This window comes from Passer domesticus, chromosome 27 (assembly GCF_036417665.1).
Source record: "Passer domesticus isolate bPasDom1 chromosome 27, bPasDom1.hap1, whole genome shotgun sequence".
Classification (NCBI taxonomy): Eukaryota; Metazoa; Chordata; class Aves; order Passeriformes; family Passeridae; genus Passer; species Passer domesticus.
The window spans coordinates 3230751-3254106 of record NC_087500.1 but is presented as its reverse complement, the minus strand read 5'-3'; the positions used below and the strand labels follow the sequence as shown (position 1 = coordinate 3254106).

General features: G+C 65.1%; 3 protein-coding genes across 5 annotated transcripts; all 3 read left to right on the top strand.

The window, feature by feature from the left end:
* The first annotated feature begins 1036 nt into the window (after positions 1-1036).
* RAMP2 (receptor activity modifying protein 2) lies at positions 1037-4117 on the top strand. Of its 2 annotated transcripts, XM_064399926.1 has the most exons (5): positions 1037-1547; positions 1685-1835; positions 2830-2940; positions 3315-3417; positions 3518-4117. In XM_064399926.1, exons 2-5 carry the CDS (start codon positions 1775-1777, stop codon positions 3771-3773), a joined length of 531 nt encoding a protein of 176 aa, XP_064255996.1. In that variant the 5' UTR covers positions 1037-1547; positions 1685-1774; the 3' UTR covers positions 3774-4117. The 2 variants fall into 2 exon arrangements, with proteins under 2 accessions (XP_064255996.1, XP_064255994.1); XM_064399924.1 differs by having other exon boundaries at positions 1037-1835.
* A 185-nt stretch (positions 4118-4302) lies between these two features.
* VPS25 (vacuolar protein sorting 25 homolog) lies at positions 4303-6812 on the top strand. Its single transcript, XM_064399923.1, has 6 exons — positions 4303-4426; positions 4531-4676; positions 4772-4825; positions 5138-5226; positions 5661-5736; positions 6194-6812. The coding sequence occupies exons 1-6, from the start codon at positions 4380-4382 to the stop codon at positions 6304-6306; spliced, it is 525 nt and encodes a 174-aa protein (XP_064255993.1). The 5' UTR covers positions 4303-4379; the 3' UTR covers positions 6307-6812.
* A 4771-nt stretch (positions 6813-11583) lies between these two features.
* WNK4 (WNK lysine deficient protein kinase 4) lies at positions 11584-23329 on the top strand. Of its 2 annotated transcripts, none has more exons than XM_064399652.1 (20): positions 11584-12153; positions 16824-16996; positions 17148-17368; positions 17763-17920; positions 18415-18503; positions 18577-18796; positions 18866-19196; positions 19342-19472; positions 19549-19616; positions 19696-19837; positions 19919-20035; positions 20109-20264; positions 20554-20611; positions 20750-20884; positions 20996-21567; positions 21796-21892; positions 21992-22409; positions 22514-22716; positions 22799-22896; positions 22975-23329. In XM_064399652.1, exons 1-20 carry the CDS (start codon positions 11698-11700, stop codon positions 22990-22992), a joined length of 3861 nt encoding a protein of 1286 aa, XP_064255722.1. In that variant the 5' UTR covers positions 11584-11697; the 3' UTR covers positions 22993-23329. The 2 variants fall into 2 exon arrangements, with proteins under 2 accessions (XP_064255722.1, XP_064255723.1); XM_064399653.1 differs by having other exon boundaries at positions 22972-23257.
* The last annotated feature ends 27 nt before the right edge of the window (positions 23330-23356 follow it).

Below are 23356 nucleotides of genomic sequence, written 5' to 3'. Positions count from 1 at the left end.
GCATCACAGGGGTGTGCCCCAGCCCTGCAGGCTGGCCTCATGCTGTCCCCTCTGCTGCACCTACAGCGAGCTCTCCAGTGGCACCCAGCTGCTCACCTGCCCTGGCCTGGGGCCATCGACACCTTCTTTCTGCGGGTCCACGCTGAATACTTGACCAGCTGCACAGAGGCCGGGCTCCCCACGCTGGGCAGTGTGGCTGTGACCGAGGGGCTTGGCTGCCTCATGTCCCTTGCAGAGCCTCTCACTCAGCAGAGCCCAGAAAGGGGTTCAAACCCCAGGGAGGAGCTGGGAGAACCCCATCTCCTGCGTGCCCCCAGTCTTTGAGGGGCCAGTGACAGCCCTCTTCCCTCCCAGTCCTGGCAGCTAATGAGTGGGAGGAGAGGACTGAGGGGGAGGGTGACAGGTCAGAGCAGGGATGGGGAGCTTGGGATTCCCTGGGCACGGAGTGGGTCCCATGACACGAGGGGAGGCTGGGCACAGGGCTCCAGACGCTGCATCTCCCTGGGGGACCTCTGGGAGAAGAGTCACAGAGCTTGCACGGGTCGATCCCCTTCCTCAGCACCCCAGGCTGGGGCTGGCAGGGAACGCCGGGGATGCCAGGCTGGGTGGAGAGCCCAAGCCCTTGGCAGGCAGCCACCGTCCTGTCCCTGCCCATCCCCTCCGGACGCCCCAGGAGGGGGGCGGCCGTCCCAGCCCTGGGGCCGCGCTGAGATCATTGGGTGTCTCCCTGGCAGAGGCTCCTGCCACCCGGCTGGAGGCTCCACCAGAAACAGGGACCAGTGGCTCCAGCCCTGCGGCCACTGGAGCGCTGGGGATGACTTCCAGATGCGGCCACTCGCCCGCAGAAGGTGGCTGCTGCCGCCTGGGAAGCACCAGGCAGCTCTGCCAGGACCTTTGCTGGGGAGCTGAAGCACAGCGCGATCCGCAGCGGGGAGGGTCCCTCCGAGCTGCCCTGCCCCGCACTCCGGTCCCTGCGGGCGGCTGAAGGAGAGGCTTTGGGCTGCGCTCTGCCCCGGCCAGGCGTGAAAGGTCCTGTGTAGGAATGCCACCCCCAGTGGGGGGGACATGGGCCCCTGCTCCAGGAAGGGGGGCTCGGGCAGAGTCAGGCAGGCGCCAGGCTGGGCAGCGCAGGAGGAAGGCGCTGGGGCCAAGGACTGGCAGGGTCGGCCAAGTGTCTGCCCTCTCCCCACCTCCTCGGCCTCGTGCCTGGGGGTAGATTGTGTCACCACCCTCCCCTCCCTGGCCATGGGCAGCAGCCGGGGCTGCCCCGGCAGTGCCGCCTGCGGGGCAGGTGCCCGGCTGAACCAGAAACTGCGGTTTTGGGGCCGTGGGTCCCGCTGCCGCCCCCATTCCCGGGCGGCAGCACCCGTGCGGGGACATTGTGCTTTCCCGTCCACTCCCCCCGCTGCTGGGCTGCCTGCCCTCCACGCAGGAGACGAGGGATTTCACAACCCAGCCCAGACAGGATTAAAGAGAAATACACAAGTAAACAAATCGCGGCCTCGTAACGCTGGACGTGCTGCTCAGGGAGTGGATCCTCCAGGCCGGTGGGTGAGGCGCGGGCGCCGGGGTGCGGGAGCGATGCCCGCGGGGGCCGGCACCGCACGGGACAGCGCCGGGTCCCGCCGGGAGAGCCGCTTCGGAGCAGCACTGAGCAATCTCATTTTTCACACGTCTCCTGTAGTCAAACTGCCCCTGTCAGAGGAAAGGAGTTGCTTCCTGTTATTTCCATTGAAATCCTTGTCCCGGTCGTTAGCCGGCAGGCTTTGGCAGGATGGCACCGTGCGCGCACACGAGCTCCGGCCGCGTCTCCCGAGGGCTCCTGCTGCTCTGCGGTAAGTGCGCGGGGCTCCGCACCCCGAACCGCCCCGCACGTGGCCGCCCTGCCGCTCCTGGGGCCCGGGGCCACGCTCTGGGCTCAGCCCGCCCCCATGCCCCACCCCAAAATGCGACCAGACTGTCAGCGGCGGGGTTAGCTGGGGCAGACACGGCCAGGGGGCTCGGCAGGTGAGCACCAGGTGCTGCGGGGAGCTCCCACCACGCTCAGCCACCACCTGGCAGGGAGCCCGTGAACACCCGGGCTGGGAGAGGGGCTGTAGCAGCACACACGCCCCGGCAGCGGGGCTGGATGGGGCATCAGGGACAGAGATCGGGACAGGGTGGGCTGCCCTTAGCACAGCCAGTGTGCCAGCCCAGCAGCGCCCCGTGGCCAGTGCCCAGCTGTGCCAGAGCTCCCCACGGGCAGCCCGAGGAGGGCCCAGTCCGGCGGTTCAGCGTGGAGCCAGCATCAGTGCCCCACAGCCGAGGCTGGAAGATGCATCGGGCAGTTTCCTCGAGCCACGGGGCTCCCGTGGGCCAGGCGAGACGTGCCCCACGCCCTTGGCAGGCTGTGCTGGGTGTGGGACTGATGGCAGGCGGAGGGGCTCTGCAGCAGCTCTGTGCCGTGGCCAGCGCTTCCTCTTCCTGCCCCAGCCCTGTCCGGCTGACACGCTGGCTCCCCATGGGTGGGGGTCCCATTTTCCCCCATGCTGTGGCAATTCTCCAGGGTTTGTAGCCCCTAAGCAGCCCCTCCAAACCTTTGGATAGCTGCCTGCAGCCTGGCTAGCCCCTCCCCACAGCCCCTGCCCATCCCAGGGCTGGATGCCCTACCCCAGCATGTGCCAGGCTCTGGCTTCCTGTGCCCCACCTGCCCTGAGGGACACCCAAAAGCAATCATTTCCTGTAAACCCAGCCTCTGCCAGGGCAGCCCCTGTGCATGAGCCCTGTCAGCACCCTTATCCTCCCCCCAGACCCTGTGTCCCCTCTCACCCTGTGTCCCTCCCTCTGCAGTGCTCCTGGGGACTGGCCTTTGTCACACGGATGCTGTGACAACGAGCTTCAGCCAGGACACTGGGACAAGCCCACCCACGGCCACCTCCAACTGGACAGCCCAGTCCATGGGTGAGTGTTGGGGCTCAGTGAGGGCCGGGCAGCACTGCAGGACAAATGGTGCCCTGGCCAGGGCTGGCCCTGTGCCACAGAATGACCCCTTCTTTCTCCAAGCCATCCCAAAAACAGCTGGCCTGTGCCATGAAGCTGTCACTGTCACTGTCACTGCCTACAGTGGGGGCAGTCAGCAGCAGCCTGCCCTCCCTCTTGCCCCTGGCATTGCCCTGGGCTGCTGCAGGCTCCAGGCAGCATCCCAGGGCTGCCGTAGGGTCCATCCCTCATGTGCTGGGCTCCACATGCCAGGTGTCACCTGGCAGCCGGGGCAGGCAGGGATGATGCACTGTGGGCAGAGGCATGCTGCCCGAGCTCAGCACCTCTCCTCGCAGAGGGGAATTACACCGCCATCACACAGCACTGCTGGGACTACTTCGTCTACCTGATGAGGAACGTGATGACATCGGAGCTGTGCGAGTGGAAAGTCATCAGCAGGTAGGGGCCAGCAGGACCCTCCCCTCCAGCAGCAGGGGCTGGGCACTCGGCAGGGCGCGGGGTGTGTGCCCCCGGTGTCCCATCCCCGGCTCTCCTCCAGGCCCTACAGCGAGCTGCAGCGCTGCCTGGAGGAGTGGGCAGAGCGCCTCAACCACAGCTACCCCAACGCCCTGGCCGAGCAGTACATCTTCCAGAGCCACCACCGCTACTTCCACAACTGCACCCTGGAGCACCCGGTGTACTTCGACCCGCCCGAGGACGTGCTCCTGGCCATGATCATCGCACCCATCTGCCTCATCCCCTTCCTCGTCACGCTGGTCATCTGGCGCAGCAAGGACGGCAAGGCGCAGGCTTAGAGCCGCCCTCCCTGCCCGGCCCCGGCACAGCCGCTGGGCTCTCGGGGTCACCATCCCTCGCAGCCGGTTCCCCCCGCGCCTTCCCCACCCCGCGGACCGGCATTAAACGCTTCTCCCCCCACGCCTGGCGCTGCTTCTTCGGCCGCTCCATCCCTCCACGGCCCGGCGCGGGCCAGCTCCCGCCGCCAGCGCCCTCCTGGCGCGGGTCTGCCGGCAGCTTCTTGCCGTGGGGAGCGCTCCGGCACCAGAACCGGCACAGAACGAGCACAAAACCGGCACCGAACGGGCACAGAACGGGCACCGAACGGGCACAGAACGGGCACCGAACCGGCACAGAACCGGCACAGAACCGGCACAGAACGGGCACAGAACGGGCACAGAACCGGCACAGAACGGGCACAAAACCGGCACCGAACGGGCACAGAACGGGCACAGAACCGGGGCAGCCGCCGGGAGGGGCGGGGCTACACGGGGGGCGTGGTCACACAGAGGAAAGGCGGGGTCTCATTGGGGCGTGGCCCGCGGGGGGCGTGGCCCCGCCGGGCCGGAAGCGGGGCGGGGCGGGAAGCGGCGGCGGCGGTTCCGGTAACGGCGGCGGCAGCGGCGATGAGCTTCGTGTGGCCCTGGCAGTACAGCTTCCCTCCCTTCTTCACGTGAGCGCGGCCGGGGCTGGGCTGGGGCTGGGGGAGCGGGGAGGGGAGCGCGGGGAGCGGGGGTGCCGGTGCCCGGCCGCCCCCGTGCTGACCGGGCCCCGCAGGCTGCAGCCCAACGGCGAGACGCGGCAGAAGCAGCTGTCGGCCTGGTGCGCGCTGGCGCTGGCCTACAGCCAGGAGCACCGGCTGCCCGCCATGACGGTGCGGGAGGCCCAGGACATCCCGCTGTTCGCCAACCACCGCCTGCAGCGTATCCTTTGTGTGCCCGGTGCCCGGTGCCCGGTGCCCGGTGCCCCCCGCGCCCCTGACCCCGCCTCCGCCGACGCCTCCTTAACCCGCGCCCAGGGAAGCTGCCGCTGGAATCCATCCAGGTGGTGCTGGAGGAGCTCCGCAAGAACGGTGCGTGCCCCGTCCGTCCGTCTGTCTGTCCGTCCGTCCGTCCGTCCGTGCTGCCGACCCGCAGGGGGCACCGGCTCAGGCACCGGGCAGCTCCGTGCCGCGCGTCTGGGCCGGGCTCTCCGAGGCAGGCGGGTTCAGCTGTGCCGGGAAGGGAGGGCTGGGCAGAGAAATCAATTCTGTAGATTCCCCAATATTCAGTGTACAGGGCAGGGCTGGTCTGGGGGGTGCCACGGGGTGCAGAGTCTGAAATCTGCATGTTTCATCCTTATTTCTGACTGCTCTCCTTCAATCCCCGTTCCTTACTGCTTCTAGGGAACCTGGAGTGGTTAGACAAGAACAAAACCAGCTTTCTGATCATGTGGAAGAGGCCAGAAGAATGGGGAAAGCTCATCTACCAATGGGTGAGAGCTCGGGGGCTGCACGCCCAGACCTGGCTGTGTCTGTGAGGGTGGGGGTCCTGGCTGCTCTTTGGGAAACACCACATTGCTTCCTCGCTGCCTTTGCCTTTCTCCTTGCACTTCTCTCTCTTGCAGAGAGGTGAGCAGCCATGAGCAGCCTGGCACTGCTGGGAGCTGCAGTGTGAGGGTGGCAGTGTCCCTGCAGTGGTGAGGACAGGGCAGCACCACTCCTGGCCCAGCTCCAAGCTGTGGCACACACAGCAGGAGGAGCAGCCCTGTCCTCACTCCCCCAGGCTGCACCTCCTCACCCCTCTGCCCCAGGTTCACACCAAGTGCTGTGCACACTCAGTTTTACACACTCCAGGGTGGGTGAGAGGTTTGGACAGGGATGTGCAGCCACGTGGGTGAAATTTGCTGTATTGCCTTTGTGTTTCCAGGTGTCCAAGAACGGCCTGACCAACTCTGTGTTCACGCTGTATGAACTGGTCAGTGGAGATGACACAGAGAATGAAGGTAAAGCTGGGGCTCATGTTCTGGAGCAGGTTCTCAGAGCACACTGGATTGGAAAATGTCAGCAGCTGATTGTCAGATTGCAGTCTTGTGGATTAAATGTTTTGAAATCTCAGGTGTGAACTCACCCTTTCCCACCATTGGTACAATGGCTTTTATCACTTTGCAGCAACACCCCCCTCTGTAACTGCATTTTCCCTTCCCCAGTGCCTAGCACTTTATCTGGTGTGCTGAGGGGTGTTTTGTGTTCCAGCTCTGCCTTGCAGGCTGCTGTGACTCATCCCTGCTGTCTGCTGACCTCCAGGCTCTGTTCCCTGAGCAGGGATAGTGATCCCCTCAGTGCATCCATCACTGGGTTTGCTGTGGTGCTCTGAGAGCCCTCAGCATCGCTGCCCCTGCACCTCACAACCCTCTCTCTTTCCTGGTGTTAATTTTTTTCTTCCTGTTGATCTTTGTCTAGAGTTTCATGGCCTGGATGAGGCCACGCTGCTCCGTGCCCTGCAGGCCTTGCAGCAGGAGCACAAGGCTGAGATCATCACGCTGGATGACGGCCGGGGCGTCAAGTTCTTCTGACTGGAGCCTCCTCCCCTTCCCTGCTGCAGGCTGGGCTCCCCCTGCCAGGCGTTCCTCTCCGGGCCTGGCCCCAAACTGTGACTGCAAGTAGCTGCATCTTGGGATTTCTCGGGGCAAGATGAGTCTGAGAACCCTTCCAAAGACTCAGGAATATCCTGAGCTCCTCTGTCTGTCTGTTCTCCCTGTTGGTGTGTTCGAGAGGCTGAAGGATTTCTGAGAGGGACCCCCCAGGAGTGAAACTGGACTGCTGCTGGTCCCTGTGCCTGGATGGCCTCGAAGCAGCCCCAGCTGGCTGGTCAGGCTTGGCCTCAGAGGGTCCCCCTGTGGCCCTGGCAGCCACGTGCCTGGGTCCTGCAGTCCTGCTGCAGTGCCACGGGCTGAGGCAGGAGCAGGGGCTGGCTGTGGAAGCCCTCAGTGGCAGAAGGAAGTGCACTTGCTGCCAAGCAGGCTGGGGGAAGCCAGGGAACTAATTTCAGGTGATTAAAAGGAGATGTATTTATAGAGCAGCCTGGCTGTTTTCATCTATCTTTATTTTTCCATCAGAGACAGAGCAGTGTACCAGATTTTTGCCCTTCAGTCATATTTCCTGTCTGCCCCAGGGAAATGCAGTGGCTCCAGGGTGGGAAACAGCACAAGAAAAAAGGAGAAGGGGACCCTTGCTGCCCTTCTCAGGACAACATTTACTTTAAATTTGCATGTGCAGCCTGCTGGAAGCCCCTGGGTTTGTGCAGAGGTGATGGGGTAAGCTGTGTGCCACTGTGGCTGGGAGAGGGATGACTCAGCTTTAGGTGACAACAAAGTCCCCAGCTGGTCAGGAATTGTGGCCCAGGTGCAGCTGCTGACCCTGTGAGCCCTGGGACAGCAGGTGGCTGTGCTGGGGCAGGGCCAGCTTTCCCTGGTGGGTGTGTGCATGTCACTGCAGAGGGTGGGGACAGTGCTGGAGTGACCTTGGGTCAGTCTGGGGTCCAGCAGAGCAGATGGCACTTGCACCTCACAGGCTGCCCCTGTCTGGCCTTCCCTGCCCTTGGGGACATCCTGGCACTGGCTCACCTGCTCCTGACAGCTGAGCAATGTCAGCATTGAGGAGTTCTCAGTGTAGGTGAGATGCTGAAGTGTGGGGGCTGTGAAATGTGAAGATTTGTTTTGCAGCAGGAGCCCACTGACCTGGGCTTGCTGGGATGTGCTGCCCTGGTGTGGGCACGTTGCTCTGGAGCCGTGGCTGGAGCCCAGGCTTCCTCTCCGTGCCAGGCTCAGCAGTGCTGTGGAGGAGCTCCTGAGTGCCAGCACTGAACAAAGGCACCAGCAAGGCTCCAGAGTCACTGACACTGGGCTGGCGTGGGTCCTTTCTGAGCACATCACCCCGAGGAGCTCTGTCATGGTCCTGCCACTGATGGTGCTGAGCAAACCCAGCAGCACAGGCTGTGCCATGGCACGTGCCATGAGCCCTGCAGTGCATCTGTCCCACAGCTGGCACAGCCTCTGCTGCTCAGGGACCATCCCTCTATGTCTGCAGCCACCAAAGTCTCTGTAGGATTTCTGTGCTCCCAGTCTGCCCTGGGTTTGTTTCCATGTCCAAGATCTGCCTCCACTTTCCTCCCCATGCCACCTGCATTGCCCCTTCCCTCTGTGGTTGCTCTGGTAGCCCTGCAGGGAGCAGGGTGCTGTGCCTGAAGGTGTCTGCATTTGATCCCAAACAATTGGATCCCTTCAGCAGCCAGGCTGGAGTGTCTGTTCTCACTGCCTGTGTGCACAATCCTGACCTCCCAGCACTGTGTTCCAGGCTGGGAGTGCTGTGTGTAACCTGGCTGTCCTTGAGGGAGTCTGTGTTCTTAATTAAATTTGCTCCCTTCTTAGGAAATGGCTGATGTGACATTAGATAAGCCTAAAACCAGCTTTTCATTCCAAGCCACTCCTGGCAGCAATTCCCATCTCTTTTTCAGCTTCCTATTTAGTTGCTTACTCAGTGAGTGGGGGGGAAGAGGAGGAGGAGGAAGAGTGTGTCCCCTCTGCAGAGTGGACATTGTGTAAAATTCCTTTTCCACACCCTCTGGGCTGGTTACCAGAGGCCACATCCAGCAGTGCCTGTGGGACCAGCTTCCCTGGGCTGGGGCAGAGATGTGCCACTGCTGGGGCAGAGATGTGCCACTGCTGGGGCAGAGATGTGCCACTGCTGGGGCTGAGCTGCCACTGCTGAGGCCGTGGGATGTGTCCTGGGAGTGGCAGAGCTGGTGCAGCCACCCTGGAGGGAGCAGGTGTCCCTGTGTGCCAGCCCAGCCTCACAGCCCTGGGGAGGTGGCTCAGGGTGGTTTTGGGGGCATGGGGGTGGCTGGTAGAACCCCCTCCTCCGGCCTGTGGCCCCTCAGAGGCCCTGGCCACGTCTGGCCGTGGTGATTAGGGCTCTCTGGCCAGGGTGAGGCAGAGCTCAGAGGGGCTGGTGCCAAGATAAGGCACTATCAGGCTGGGCACACTCGGATCCCGCTGGTGAGGGAGGAAAGATTCTGAGAAAGATTTTCTTTAATGCAGCTGCTCAGGAGAAAGAGCTGTTTCAGTTTGATAACTTCTTATGTTGGGATAAACGTGCAGGCGGGTCCCATCTGTGCCTCTGGGCTGAGGAAATCCTCTGCAGTGATCTGCCCAGGGTTACAGGCACAGCTGAGGTTTGGGAGCCATCTCCTCCTCCCTGAACTCACGGGAATTAGGGTGAGACACAGAAGGTCCCATGGGTATGGGTGGTGAAGCCAGCAGTGAAACAAGCCCTGGGTGTCCCTGGGGCCCTCCTGGGACAGCACCCTGTGCTCTGCAGCCCCAGCTGTGCATCCCCCTCATCCAGACCCATCCTGGCCCCTCTGTGGTCCTGCCCCAAGCTCTGGGATCAGAGCAGACAATTCCTGGCAGGGCTTGGTGGAGCCTGGAGCTGAGCAGGGCTTTGATTCACGATCTAATTCTGAGGAGAGCGATTACACAGTTCCTTGTACTCTTTCTGGCAGCCAAATGCAGGCGAGAAATGGGTTATGTTCCCTGATTGTGGCGGTTCCTCAAAGTGAAGCCTGGCACTGGCACCTGCAGCCCAGAAATGTCACCCTGATAACGCCGGGGAGCTGCAGTGGGCGCCTGGTTGTGGAACACGAGCCTCCTGGTTTCAGGCCAAGCTGGCTGCAGATTGGTGTTCCTGGCCAGCTCAGGAGAGGACCTGTTCCCGAGCTGCCACCTCCCTCCCAAGTTCTGGTGTGGAGTGGCATTTGGAGGGATCATTTAGGGAATTTCTCAGGCCACGCACAAGGGGAGGTGTGGGAGGGCAGCAGCTGGAGCAAACTTCACCCCTAATTTCCTCTCCTGTCTGCAGGGGCCTCATTGGACTGGGATACTCCCCTGCTCCTCTGGGATCTTCCAAGGCGTCTTGTTTCACGATGGAAACCCTTGATAAGGAGACATGAGCCTGCCAGGGACCAAGCTGAGAGCCCTGCCTGGCTCTGTGTCTCTGGTTGGAGAGCTGGGGCTCCCTGCCAGCCCGGGCTGTGTTCCTGGGCCTGGGCAGTGCATGGGCCCTGGCAGGGACCCCTGTGTGGGGGCACACAGAGTCAACCTAGAGGCCCTCGGGCAGCATGCCCCCCTTTCTGGCCATGCTGAGAAGGTTCTGATAAGGCTCACCTGAACAAAGAGCATTGTTTAACAGAGCTGAGTCCAACCACGTTGCATCCTACAACCCAAGAGCTTCCCATGGCAGGGCCAGTGCAGGCACTGCCCCTGTGGCCTGGCAGTCCTGGCCTCTTGGCTCAGTGGCCACGGGCACCCAGTGCCCCAGCAGCAGGCAGAGCCCTGCAGGGGCTGCTGCTGGCCGTGGTGTTCTGCCAGTGCTGCTTGTTCACCTGGGAGCAAGCCCAAGGGGTGCAGGGCTGATGGGGACGTGGTTCTGCTCCCTGCTCAGCAGCCAGTTCTGCTCCAGCAGCTCTTGCCAGGCAGGCATCGCTCAAACCCCTGGGTGGGAAGGCAGGAGGAGATGGGTGGGGTGGGGTAGCAGAGCAGAGATCAGCAGAGAGCCACAGGGCAGCCAGGAACATTTCATTAAGCACTTGTCCCTCCCTCTTGCCGGCGGGGATTTGCGGGGAGCAGCCGTGCGGGACGTGGAGCTCAGCAGCTCCGGTCACCGGGCATCACCTGCGGGTGCCAGGCTGGCCCGGAGGAGCCGTGCCTGCCTTCCCTCGTCGATCCACTCCTTAATGTTTCCGGTATCGTTGAGTAGAAACAATCTGACCTCAGGGAAAAGAAATCGGCGGTGGCCTCAATTGCTTTGTGTTTTGTGTAAACAGCCTCACCGGCAGAACAACCTTCTCCTTCAGCCGGGAGAGACAGCACGCTCTTGTCCGGCTGCTGGCTCCCGCGGGGCTGACACACACCTTCGACTCTTCCTATTTGCCTGACCCTAATTTCAGGATTTCGGACCGTAGTGACCCCGAGCGGGGCTCTCTGGGGCAGCGTGAGGGGGAACTCGCGTCCCGGCAGCTCCAGGACACGCTGCCCCGGGACCAGAGGCAGAAATTCCGAGGAAATGTTTAAAGCAGGGACGTTCCTGCGTTACTCACAGCAGCCCCGGAGCCCCACGGGGCGGCGGCAGGGAAGGGGCTGTCCTGCGGGGAGGGGACAGCCGGAGCCCCTGGGTCGGGGTGGGCTGGGAGGGGACATCCCGGCACCCCGGGGTGGTCGGGAGCGGTACCGGAGCGCTCGCCCCTGCTCGAAGCCCGTGCCTAGAGCTGCAGCGCCGGGCGCCGTCCCGGGGCTGCTGCCCGGTGCGGTGTCGGTGCTGTGCCCCTGCCCGGTGTCGGTGCCGTGTCCCTGCCCGGTGTCCCTGCCCGGTGCCCCTGCCCGGTGTGGTGTCCCTGCCCGGTGTCCCTGCCCGGTGTCCCTGCCCGGTGTGGTGTCCCTGCCCGGTGCGGTGTCCCTGCCCGGTGTCGGTGCTGTGCCCCTGCCCGGTGTCCCTGCCCGGTGCCCCTGCCCGGTGTGGTGTCCCTGCCCGGTGCCCCTGCCCGGTGCTGTGTCCCTGCCCGGTGTCCCTGCCCGGTGTCCCTGCCCGGTGCGGTGCCCCTGCCCGGTGTCGGTGCTGTGCCCCTGCCCGGTGCCCCTGCCCGGTGTCGGTGCTGTGCCCCTGCCCGGTGTCCCTGCCGGGTGTCCCTGCCCGGTGTCCCTGCCCGGTGGCGCAGCGCGGGCGGGGGGCGGCGGTGGCTCGGGGGCGGGCCCGGGCGGGGCGGGGGCGGTGCCGCCGGGCGGGGCGGCGGCGGCGGCGGTGCCGGGGCCGGTGCCCGGTCCGGGTCTCGGCGGTCGCTCCCGGTTGCGCGGTGGCGGAGGCAGCGGGTGCGAAGCTGCGCGGGAGCGGCCGCTCCCGCCGGGCTTGAGCCGATGCTGGCGGCCGAGCCCGCCGCCACCGGAGCCATGTCCCATCCCGAGGCGGAGCGGGCGGACAGCGGCTCCCCGCCGCAGCCGGAGCCGGAGCCCGCTCCAGGGCTCACCGGACGGGCCCCGCACCGCAACCGCAGCCGGCGGCCCTCGGGGCGCGATTCCCGACGTGCTTCCTCCCGCTTCAACCGGCGGAGCTCGGCCGAGCTGGAGCTGCTGGGGTACCCGGCGCCGGACGGGGAGCGCGGGGGATCGCCGCCGCCGCCGCCGCCGGCCGCTGCCGGGCTCCGGGAACCGGAGGAGACGGAGAGCGAGGAGGTAGAGACGCGGGCGGTCGCCACCTCCCCCGACGGCCGGTTCCTCAAGTTCGACATCGAGATCGGCCGCGGCTCCTTCAAGACCGTCTACAAGGGGCTGGACACGGAGACCACCGTGGAGGTGGCCTGGTGCGAGCTGCAGGTACGGCCCCTGCCCCGCCCGGGCCAAGCGGCTCCCGAGGGGCGCTCGGACCCTCTCCCGTCCAGTGTCCCCCCGTGGGCAGCCCTCCCCGCCCTGACCCTGCCCGGCTGCTGTGGGACTCGCGGGGCACCTCCCCGGGCTGCCGCCCGCACCGGCGAGGGCAGCACCCTCGAGCCTCCGCCTCTGCCGGTCGCTGTGGTGCCACAGCAGCGGGGCAGGGCTCGGTGCGGGCTCCCCTCGCTGCCTCGCACTGTGCCCATCACTGCCAGTGCCTCGGTGCCTCGTGGGTCTGCTGGCCCGGACCCAGACTCCTGCTTAGTGCCCCGCTCCTGGCCCTCCTGCTCATCACGTGCTGTTTTCCATTTGCTTTCTGCACTATGGAGCGTGCCAGGGTGCCCACGTTCTTGATGCCAGTCCCTGCTCTGGCGCTTTACAGGTGGATCTGGGGCTGAGCATCCCAGTGTCTCTCTGATGCTCAGCAGCTCGCGGGAGGACAGCAGTGCCCTCTCTGCATGCCTGCCTGTGCTTGTGTTGGATCTGCCTCCCAAAGTTTGCTGCCGTAGCCCTTGGTGTGCCCTGGGGCTCGTGCCTGCAGCGAGCTGGGGCTGGCTGTCAGCTGGGAGCAGGGTACAGCACGACCTTGGTGCTCTCTGCCTGCTTGACCTTGGCTGAAATTGTGTCCATGGCCACCTGTGGGTGCTTTCTGTGATGCTGCCAGGGCCTCTCTGCTGGAGGCAGCTGGACCTGTGCTTCCAGGTCTCTGAGGAGCATCCCCATCAGGAGATCCTCCATCTCCTTGGCTGTCCTGCCAGCAGGATGCTGAGAGCAGTGGTGATAGTGTTGCCTCCACAATGCCTTTGCCCCCTCAAGTGCTTTTGATGGGCCTGATCTTGTCCAAGGAGGAGCCCAGGGAAATCTGTGCTGTGGGGCTGCCTTTTCTCCTTGGAGCACCTGGGGAGAGGTTTTGGTGAAGTCCAAAGTCTCCCTCGGGCTCCTGATCCTGGGAAGGCTGCTGTGGTGGGAAGGTCCAAGTCCTTGTTGACACAGAAAAACGTGTCTTGCGAGTTTGTTGTCTTGTTCCTAAAAGCTCAGTGCATTGCAGGCAGCTGCTGGGCTGGGTCCTTGGGGTGGCTGCAGCCCAGCAGAGCAAGAAGAGATCCTGAGAGACTGGTGGGTGGTTTCTAGAGGGCTGACCATGGCCTCTTGGTGAGGAAGGTGAAGATTTGCCCCCCACCCCCATGGGTTCCACAAATGCTTCAGTCGTTGAGAGTTCAGTTCGGAGCCAGCTCAGTTCTCCTGCCCTCACAAAGCCCCACAGCTCCATCCAAACGCCCCTGAGCTCTCTTGAGTCCCTTCAGGTGGCAGCCACTGACTGGAACAGGCTCTCCTTGGCGAGCCAGGACCTTTCTTGCCTGGATGAGTCAGCTGTCCCCAGCGCTTCCCGCTCCGCCAGCTCCGTCCCTCCCCTGGGTCTCAGCCCCACGTCCCCTGTCCTGGGGCCTGGCACAGCAGGGCTGGCAGCAGCTCCTTGTCCTGCTGCTCCCTGCTTGGAGGGGCTGTGAGGGGATGAGCCTGCAGCCCCCAGCTGGAGGGGAGAAGGGAGCTGGGCAGCAAAACGCTCCCGTGTCCCAGCCCAGCAGGCACAGGCTGGCCCTGCTGCTGCTCCTGCCAGCCAGGAGTGGCACAACCACTCACTTGTCCCCTGGGGGTGGCTGTGGAGGGGCTGGGGACCCCTGCCAGGGACCCTCCTGTGAGCATCCCATGGTGCTGGGAAGATCTGACCCCTCTGGTCCTGCAGCCTCCCATGGGAATGCAGACAGGTCCCTGCTCCCACCCCGTGCCTGCCCCTGCCCTCTCCCCTCCCCACCCAGTGTTTGGCTCCATTCCACTGACTGCTCTTTATTCAGTGTCTCTTGTACCCAAATCCGTGTCCCACAGGGGGCTGAGAGCACAGATGCAGACATTTAGAAGTTTGTTTTCTCCAGCAATCATGCAAAGAATTGGACACTGTGACACAAATACGGGATTTGGAACCACAAATAAAAATGGTTGTGGTTCTGCCATTTTAAAAATAGCTTTGTCCTGTGCACTTCACAGTTCTCCTTCTATTGCCTTTCAATTCCAAATGAGTACTTAACCTCAGGCCTGACCTGTTCTGCACCAGAGAACCTGGTTGAGCTGCTGTGATGGATCCCAGTCCCAAACCCCAGCTCTCCCTACTGTCCTTGCCCTGACCTTCCCTCCTCGGAGCCTGGTGGAGCAGAGGTTGGCTTTGCCTGTCTTATGTGTCTCTGAGACCCCTCAGGGGACTGCCCATCCCTGTCCCCTGTCCTGAACACAGTGTCTGTCTGTCCACAGCCCCTCTGTTTGTGCTTTCCAGCTTTAGCCTGGCACTATTTCTGTCCTAGGTGCTGCGGGCGGTGGGGAAGGAGGAAGCAGGGAGGAAACCAGAGGCCCAGAGTGGGGTCTGGCTGTAAATACCTGACTGTGCAATTTCCCTGTGGAACCCCTTGGGGTTCCACAAGTGGGCAAGAGCACTCTGGGCAGCAGGCACTGCTGTGCCTCCCCAGCTCCAGCGCCCAGGTAACCTCAGCCAGCAGCCCTGGGGCTGTAGGGCACCTTGTGCGTGTGTGCTCACATGGCTGTGAGCTCCTGCTTGGCAGGGCAGACCCGCAGGGAGGGCAGTGAGGCGCTGGCACCCACTGCTGACAGAGAGCTGGCTCCTCTGGGGGGGCTTGGGACCTCCCTGGGGCTGTGGACGTGGCTGGGGGGAGAGTGCTGGGCACTTTCCAGCCCTGGCCCTGTGCCCGCTGTGGTGCTGCTCTGAATGCCCCTCCAGAGTGCAAGTGCCAGTGCAGAGCCAGGGATGGGGCAGCCCTGTGAGTGCTGCAGAGGGCACTGAGCACTGCCAGGCTGGGGACAGCCTCCTGCTGCAGGGACAACAGCCGTCCCCACCCTCCCTTCTCCTGGTGCTGGCTGTGCTGGGCTCCTCAGCAGCCAGCTCCTGGCTCACAGCATGGGCTGGACCATTGCCACCCAGCTCCTCGTGGTCCCTGTGCCACCACCCCCAGCGTCCTCCTCCGCCCTGTGTGGGGGCTGCTAGGAGAGGACGTGGTGTGCCCCTGCTGTGTGCCATGTCTGTGCTGGCAGCCCTGTCTGCCCTGCCCCTCCTGGTGCTCCTCCAGCCAGGCTATGCCCAGGCTGGGCTTGGATGCCCACACTCAATGGGGAGAGTATCAGCACAGGGCTGGGAGCTGCTGCCACTCGGGTCGTGTGGAAGGAGCGATGCCAAGCGAGCCCAGCAGCCCTGGCACAGCCTTGCCTCCCCCAGACCTCACTCCAGGCACTCTGGCAGAGGTGGCCTTGTGCTGGGGCTCTGCCTGGAACTGGGCATGGCACAGTGAGGGCCGTGCTGGCACAACTGCTCCAGTTGGGGTCCACTCTGGCTGAGCTGGGAGAGCATGGCCACCTGTGACTGCCCAGTTCACAGCCCGTGCCAGCTTCCTCATGCCCTCGCAGGTTTGTGGGGTGCAGTGAAGGCTCTGGACACCTCTCAGTGGGTAGGAGAGGGCCAGAGGGGTGGTGGTGGCCGTGGCACTGGGCAGGGAAGCCGGTGTGTGCTGCTGGCCCTGCAGGGGTTCGGGTGCTGTTTTCCTCCTTCCCTATGAAAGGTCCCATTCATGCTGCTGCAGCAGGCTCAGGTTCTCCTCTGGGCTGAGCCTGTCCCTGAGCATGTATTAAATGTGGGGGGATTATGGAGCAGCTCCAGCCAAGCCACGGGGCCGCCTGTGATGCAATGAAAATGTTACGAAAGCCACGGGATTGATGGAGGGTGGCCACTGGCCAAGGGGCCGGGACAGCTCTGGTGGTGGGAGCTCTGTGGCAGCTCCACTTTCCTTGGCCTCTGAACGTGGGCTGGGCAGGGGTCCCAGCCTGGAGGCCCCAGGCTCTGCAGCAGCCCAGGCTGTGGTGGGGTTGTCGCTGCTCCTGCTCCTGCCCAGGGCTGAGCCTGGCTGCTCCAGCCCTGGCTCAGCTCCCCTCTCCCTGCACCCGGGGCTGTGTCCCTCCAGCATGAGGGGGCTGTCCCCTCCGCTGGCCCCCGCCCCAGCTGCAGTCAGCACCCTCGGCTTGTGTTTCCACTTTAATTAACTCGAGCAGGAGGAACATGGAAAAACCTGGGCTGGAGCCTCCCCCGCCTGCTTTCCCCAACAAAGGCCTCATTGAGGCTGGCCCAGCACCCGGCTACACGGAGCCCAGAGGGGACACAAGCGCCACGGCCATCGTGTCTGCACGGGGCAGGATGGCAGCAGCTTCTGCAGACCCCTCACGTCCCCTCCAGCTGCAGCCTGGGGTTCCCTGTCCCGAGGCAGCGTGGGGGGCTCCAGCTGGGGGCTGAGGGAGGGGAGTGGGCCCAGCACAGGGCAGTGGGGAGCTGCACAGTTCCCATCTGGCGTGCACCCACCCAGAGTGGTGGGCTGGTGGGGGGACCACAGCCCAGGGTGGCCCCAGCCATGTGTGTGCCACCGTGCTGGGGGACAGCAGGTCTGTGCTGGGGCCACAGAAGCCTCCTCTGCCTCGTATGAGGACATGAGGGACTTTTGTGGCCAGGGCACCCCCCTGTGCTCGGCAGGACCCCCGTGCCCCCCTCACACCCCCCCTGGCCCCCACAGACACGGAAGCTGTCCAAGACGGAGCGGCAGCGGTTCAGCGAGGAGGTGGAGATGCTGAAGGGGCTGCAGCACCCCAACATCGTCCGCTTCTACGACTCCTGGAAGTCAACTATCAAAGGCCAGATCTGCATCGTGCTGGTCACAGAGCTCATGACGTCTGGCACCCTGAAAACGTGATTGGGGCGTGCAGGGGAGGGAACGGGGTCCCCGCTCTTTGTTGTGTGGTCATCTGAGTCCAGATGGCAACAAGAGGAGGGTGGGCTGGAGCCAAGGCTGGGCCACGAGTCCAATCCCGCAGGTCTGAGCCCTGTTGGTCCCTGGCAGGTATTTGAAGCGCTTCAAAGAGATGAAGCTGAAGGTGCTGCAGCGCTGGAGCCGGCAGATCCTCAAGGGTCTGCATTTCCTGCACACTCGCTCGCCCCCCATCATCCACCGCGACCTCAAGTGTGACAACATCTTCATCACGGGCCCCACGGGCTCCGTCAAGATTGGGGACCTGGGCCTGGCCACGCTCAAGAGAGCCTCCTTTGCCAAGAGTGTGATAGGTGGGGCTGGGCCCCTGGGAGCTGGGGGGGCTGCAGAGGTGGGAATCCTGGGGGTCCTGAGCTGCTCTGCTCCTCCAGGGAGCTCCAGGGAGCTGTGGGGGCTGCAGGGGTGGGCATCTCAGGGGTCCTGGGCTGTACTGCTCCTCCAGGGAGCTGTAGGGGCTGCAGGGGTGGGAATCCTGGGGGTCCTGAGCTGCACTGCTCCTCCAGGGAGCTGTGGGGGCTGCAGGGGTGGGCATCCTGGGGGTCCTGAGCTGCACTGCTCCTCCAGGGAGCTGTGGGGGCTGCAGGGGTGGGCATCCTGGGGGTCCTGAGCTGCACTGCTCCTCCAGGGAGCTGTAAGGGCTGCAGGGGTGGGCATCCCGGGGGTCCTGAGCTGCCCTGCTGCCTCCAGGCACCCCCGAGTTCATGGCGCCGGAGATGTACGAGGAGAAGTACGACGAGGCAGTGGATGTCTACGCCTTTGGGATGTGCATGCTGGAGATGGCCACCTCGGAGTACCCCTACTCCGAGTGCCAGAACGCCGCCCAGATCTACCGCAAGGTCACCTCGGTGAGGCCCGGCCCCAGCTGGGGGTGGTGCTGCTGGCTGGTCCCACAGGAGCCAGGGGACACGGCCAGCTGGAGCTGTCAGGCCCTGCTGCTGACAAAATGTGTCACCGTGAGGGCTGTGTGAGTGGCTAAAGATAGTGAGGGGTTGCTCTGCCAGGCCATGGAGCTGCGGGTGGTGGTGGTGGGGCACGGCTTGGCCAGACCCCACATCCCTGGCTCTGCACCAGGCACTGCCAGTGTGTTAATGGGGTGGAACGGCAGCAGTCTGCTCGGTCACCCTGGCCTGGGGCACTGCAGCTGCCCTGACCAGTCACGGCTGGCTCCTGCCAGCTCCTGCCTGTTGGGGTGGAAACTCTGAGCCCTGGGGCAGCCTGGCTCGTGCAGGCACACGTGGCCTGGCCACCGGGGCCACTGCAGAGCTCGTGTGGCCCTGGGCTGGTTGTTCCCTGCGCTGGGATGGCGCAGGAGGTGCTCACTCACTCTCACTACCCCCAGGGCCTGAAGCCCAGCAGCTTCTACAAGGTGAAGGTGCCCGAGCTGAAGGAGATCATCGAAGGCTGCATCCGCATGGACAAGAACGAGAGGTGGGGGCAGAGGGGGGCCTGGGTGGCAGGGTGCCCCCGGCCCCGAGCCCACACTGAGCTGTGCCCTCTGCAGGTACACCATCCAGGACCTGCTGGAGCATTCCTTCTTCCAGGAGGACACAGGGGTGCACGTGGAGCTGGCTGAGGAGGATGACGGAGTCAAGTCTGGGCTCAAGCTCTGGCTGCGCATGGACGACACGAAGAAGCTGCACGGCAAATACAAGGACAACAACGCCATCGAGTTCCTCTTTGAGCTCTACAAGGACGTGGCAGAGGAGGTGGCTCAGGAGATGGTGGGTACAGAGATAGGGGAGCCCTGGGCGGTCCCTGCACCCCGAAGTGACAAGCTCCCTCCTGTGCAGGTGGTCCTGGGCTTTGTGTGTGAGGCTGACTACAAGCTGGTGGCCAAGGCTGTGCGGGACCGTGTGGTCGCCATCAAGCGCAAGCGGGAGAAGCTGAAGCGTGCCCAGGGTGCTCCATCACCCGCAGAGCCAGAGCAGCCCCCGGGCGTCCTGAGGCTGCTGGAGGAGCTCAAGTCCCCACTGCCACCTGGTGCCCCCACGCCTGCCCTGGCCACCCCTGGCTCTGGGGACTCTGCCTTCAGCAGCACCTTCCCCCTGGAGCCTGAGGAGCCCGAGGCTGACCAGCACCAGCACTTCACCTACCGGCACACCAGCTACTCCTCAGCCACCTGTGCGTAGGCACCAAGGGGCAACGGCCGGGTGGGCAGCAGGGGAGCTGGGGCGGAGGCAGGAGGGGGGGTCTGTCAGCTTCTCCCAGCCCCACAGCCCGTCCAGGGAAGGGACTGGCTTTGGCTCATGCCAGCTCTCCCCCACAGCCGACTGTGAGACCGATGGGTACCTGAGCTCCTCTGGCTTCCTGGACTCCCCGGACCGGGCCCACCGCAGCTTTGTGGCTGTGGACCCCACCAGCCCCCCACCCACCCGGCCCGTGCGCTGCTTCCCCACGGTGAGCACGGCCCCATGGGGTGGGGAGGGGGCTCAGGGCAGCCGTGGCAGCAGCTCACCCCCTCCTCTCCCTGCAGAGCATCGCCGTGCAGCTGCCCACCGAGCATTTGCCCCCTGCCAGTGGCTTCTCCTCCTCGGTGGACAGGTGAGGCTGGGGGGTCGGGCGGGGAGCGTGGTGCTTGGGAATGGCCACGCTGATGCTCTGGAGCTGGGGCTTCCTGCAGCTACACCTCGGATGTGGCATCGGGCATGAGTGATGGCTACGAGGGGCTGTCAGCCAGCGAGCAGAGCACCAAGCTGCCACCCAAGAGAGCCTCGGGGAAGCTGCTGAGACGCCGAGCCCGGTCCAGGCTGCGCATCACCAACGTGAGTGCCACAGGGGCCAGGCAGGGGCCAGGAAGGTGCCAGGTGGGTTCTCCTAGGCTGAGCCAGCCCTGCTGCCCACAGATCTCCGACAAGAACGACCGAGTGGTGGAGTGCCAGCTGCAGACCTACAACAACAAGATGGTGACCTTCAAGTTCGACCTGGATGGGGACAACCCGGAGGAAATTGCAGCCGCCATGGTGAGAGCAGGGGCAGGGTGAAGGTGGGGCCTGCCTGGCTGGGCTGGGTGCTGACTGACCCCTCCACCCTCAGGTCCACAATGAGTTCATCCTCAAGTCAGAGAGGGAGAGTTTCATCAACCGTATCCGGGACATCATCCACCGCGTGGAGACCCTGCTCCGCAAGGACGGCCGCGGTGGCGCCGAGCTGCCCAAGGGCCCCGAGGCTGACAGTGCTCTGGGCAGCCCCGTGAGTGCCAGCCTGGCCCTGCCAGCGCTGGGGAAGCTGCTGCTGCTGCTGCTGAGCATGGCTTGGGGTGCTGCCTGGCCGCAGGGAGTCCGGGGTGGGGGCTGGGGTGCAGGGTCCTCCTGTGGTCGCTTGCCCGCTCCTGTGACAAGTCAAGGTGCTCACCAGCACAGAAGAGACTCCAGCTCCTGTCCCCACAGGTGGTGGGGCCAGGGTGGGGCCCAGTGGGGGCTTGGCACAGCCTGGCTGGGGCCTCTGCCCCGGTGCTGGGCTCAGCTCACCCTTCTCGCAGGTGGACCTGCCGCTGCAGGGGCTCTCGCGCTCCATCTCCTCCTCATCCTCACTCAGTGGTACGTCTGTGCCCCTGTGCGGGCCCTTCCCGCCTCCCCAAGCCTCGTGCAGGGCAGGTGATGGCCTCAGCCAAGCCCTGAGGGTCTCAAAGGACATGTCCTGCCCTGGCTGAGCCTGGCTGTCACCCCTTGGCACAGACCTGAGCTGCACCAGTCCCAGCCTGGCTGTGCAGTCCCCCGTGCTGCCGCTGCTGAGCCGCTCCCCGTCAGAGACCAACCTGGCCAGTCCCGCGGAGCCTCCGCCAGCCCCGGGGCCACTCGGCTCCCCCACAGGTGCCCGTGCTGGCAGGGTGGGCGTGCTCATTGCCCTGGGGCTGCCAGCTGCTCCCTGGGTAGGGGTGGGAGGTGGGCTGGGGGCTGCTCCTGACACTTCTGTCCCTGCAGGCTCAGCGCAGACCTGGCCCCTCGTCTCCATGACTCCCTCCTGGCTCACGTCGTCACCAGCACTGACACCAACGCTGACTCCCCAGGGGACCCCCGGGGGGCCTGTCCCCCCTGCCCTGCCCCAAGCCCTCCTGTCCCCCCAGCCTGTCCCCACCTCCCCCATTCCCTGTGAGCCCAGCAGCCCCCTGAGCCCCGCTGTGACCAGCACACCCTTGTCCCCCACTGCCCCCCTCTTGTCCCTGGCCAATGTCTTCTCCCTGGCAGTGATGACCGTGGCCCACACTGTCTCCTCCATTGCCAGCTCAGGTGGGCACCTGTACCCAGCACTGCTGCCACGGCCGCAGAGTCTTGCCCTGGGTGCCCCACGCTTTGTCTACCCTGACCCCACCAGCACAGACAAGCCAGTCCCACCTGGCAGTGGGATCCCAGAGTCGGTGGGAGCTGCTGTCCCCACTGCTGGGGTGCCCATACCCTCCCTTCCCTTGGCACCAGCCCCAGCGTGCCCCCCGGCCGTGGGGAGCCCTGTGCAGCTGCTGAGCCCATCCACACCTGGGAGTGCAGAGGGCAGCACGGTGAGTGTGGCTGTACGAGGGCTGTCCAGGTGGAGCTCAGCGTCAGCAGGGCTGGGTGGTTGCTGCAGGTGCTGCACTGGGATGGGATGGAGCCTCATGGATTGTGGAGCCCCTGGGATGCAGGGAGGGCTGAGCGGGTGGCAGATCCCAGGGCACAGAGGGGAGGACGGGAGATGTGGATGTGGCAGGACCTGGGGTGGGGCTGCTGATGTGCTCAGGTGCCCACAGGTGCTGCCGGGTGCCCCCAAGCCCAGCCACTCTCTGATCATCTCGGAGGCACCAGCCCCCAGCGTGCCCAAGGCGCAGCTCTCGCCCATCAATGAAGGTGAGGCGGGGCAGGGCCGGGGCTGTGCCAGCGCCAGGGCACCGCAGTGCCCCGCCAGCCCTGTGCCCTGAGCCCACCAGCCGCCCCTGTGCCCCGCAGAAGCCAAGCCGCAGGTGCTGGGCCGGTTCCAGGTGGTGCCAGCCAAGGAGCTGGCCGTGAGCTCGGCGGGGCTGGGCAGCAGCGACGGAGAGCAGCCGGGCCCGGAGCCGGCAGCGAGCGGCTCCCCGCCTCCTGCCGTGCCCGACACCAGCCACAGCTCGAGCAGCGACTCGGATGCGGCGGCGGAGCGAGGCCCCAAGGCTGAGGAGGTGCCAGCCGAGGCGGGCACCGCGCCGGCCGCGCCGCCGGGCAGCGACCCGGGCGAGGGCCCGGGGGAGGAGAGCACGGAAAACGTGCCGCAGGCCATGCTGAGCCAGGTGTGGCTGAGCTACTCCCGCAGCTTGTCCTACGTGAGCAGCGACGACACCGAGAGCGAGGACGAGGAGATCTGGGAGGAGCTGCAGAACCTGCGGCAGAAGTGAGCCGGGGCTGGGCTGCACCCGGAGGCCACCCCTGCTCCCACCCAGCCCGGGGGGAGCTCGCTGCCCCTTCCCCCGCTGCCAGCCCCTGTCCTGTCCCCAGGCACCTGGCGGAGGTGCAGCTGCTGCAGAGCGCCCAGAAGAAGGAGATCGAGGAGCTGTACCTGCGCATGGGGAAGCAGCCGCCGCTGGGCATCGTCTCGCCCGCTGCCATGCTGTCGGGCCGCCAGCGCCGCCTCTCCAAGGGCAGCTTCAACCCGTCCCGCCGCAACAGCCTGCAGCGCCTGGAGCTCGCACCGCCCGCAGGTGCCGCCCCGCTCCCGTTCCCGTTCCCCGCGGGCACCGGGGCCGCGCCGCCCGCCGTGCCCTCACGGCTCTGTCCCCGCAGGCATCATGCGCCGTAACTCGCTGAGCGGCAGCAGCACGGGCTCGCAGGAGCAGCGCCTCAGCAAGGGCGTGACCTTCGCCGACGAGCTCGGGCGGGCGGTAAGGGCAGGGCGGGATCCCACAGCGATCCCGGCGAGCCCGCGGCGCTCGGTTCACGGCCGCTTCTCTCCGCAGTAGCCGGCTGGCCAGGAGTGACTCCGTGAACTACCTCACCCAAGTGCCTGCGCCCCGGGGCCGTGCTCGCACCCACAGCTGTGTGCCCGCTGTCCCCAGCCCGAGGTGTCCCCGTCCCGCGGGCTGCGAGGAGCCGAGCCCGCCCCGAGGATCCCCGGCTCGTCCCAGCCCCGGACCCCGCCCTCGGCCGCAGCGCCGGGATGCGGGAGCGCTGTGATACGAACTGGCGTTGGAAAAGCGTTTTCATAAACACGGATTGAGTACAAACCGTGTCTGGTGTCTGTCTGTGGGGCGGGACGCGCGGCTGCTCGCCTCGCCGTGTGAGGATACAGAGCACAGCAGAAAATCCCCCCCGAGCCGGGCTCAGCCCCAGAGATCCGCGACA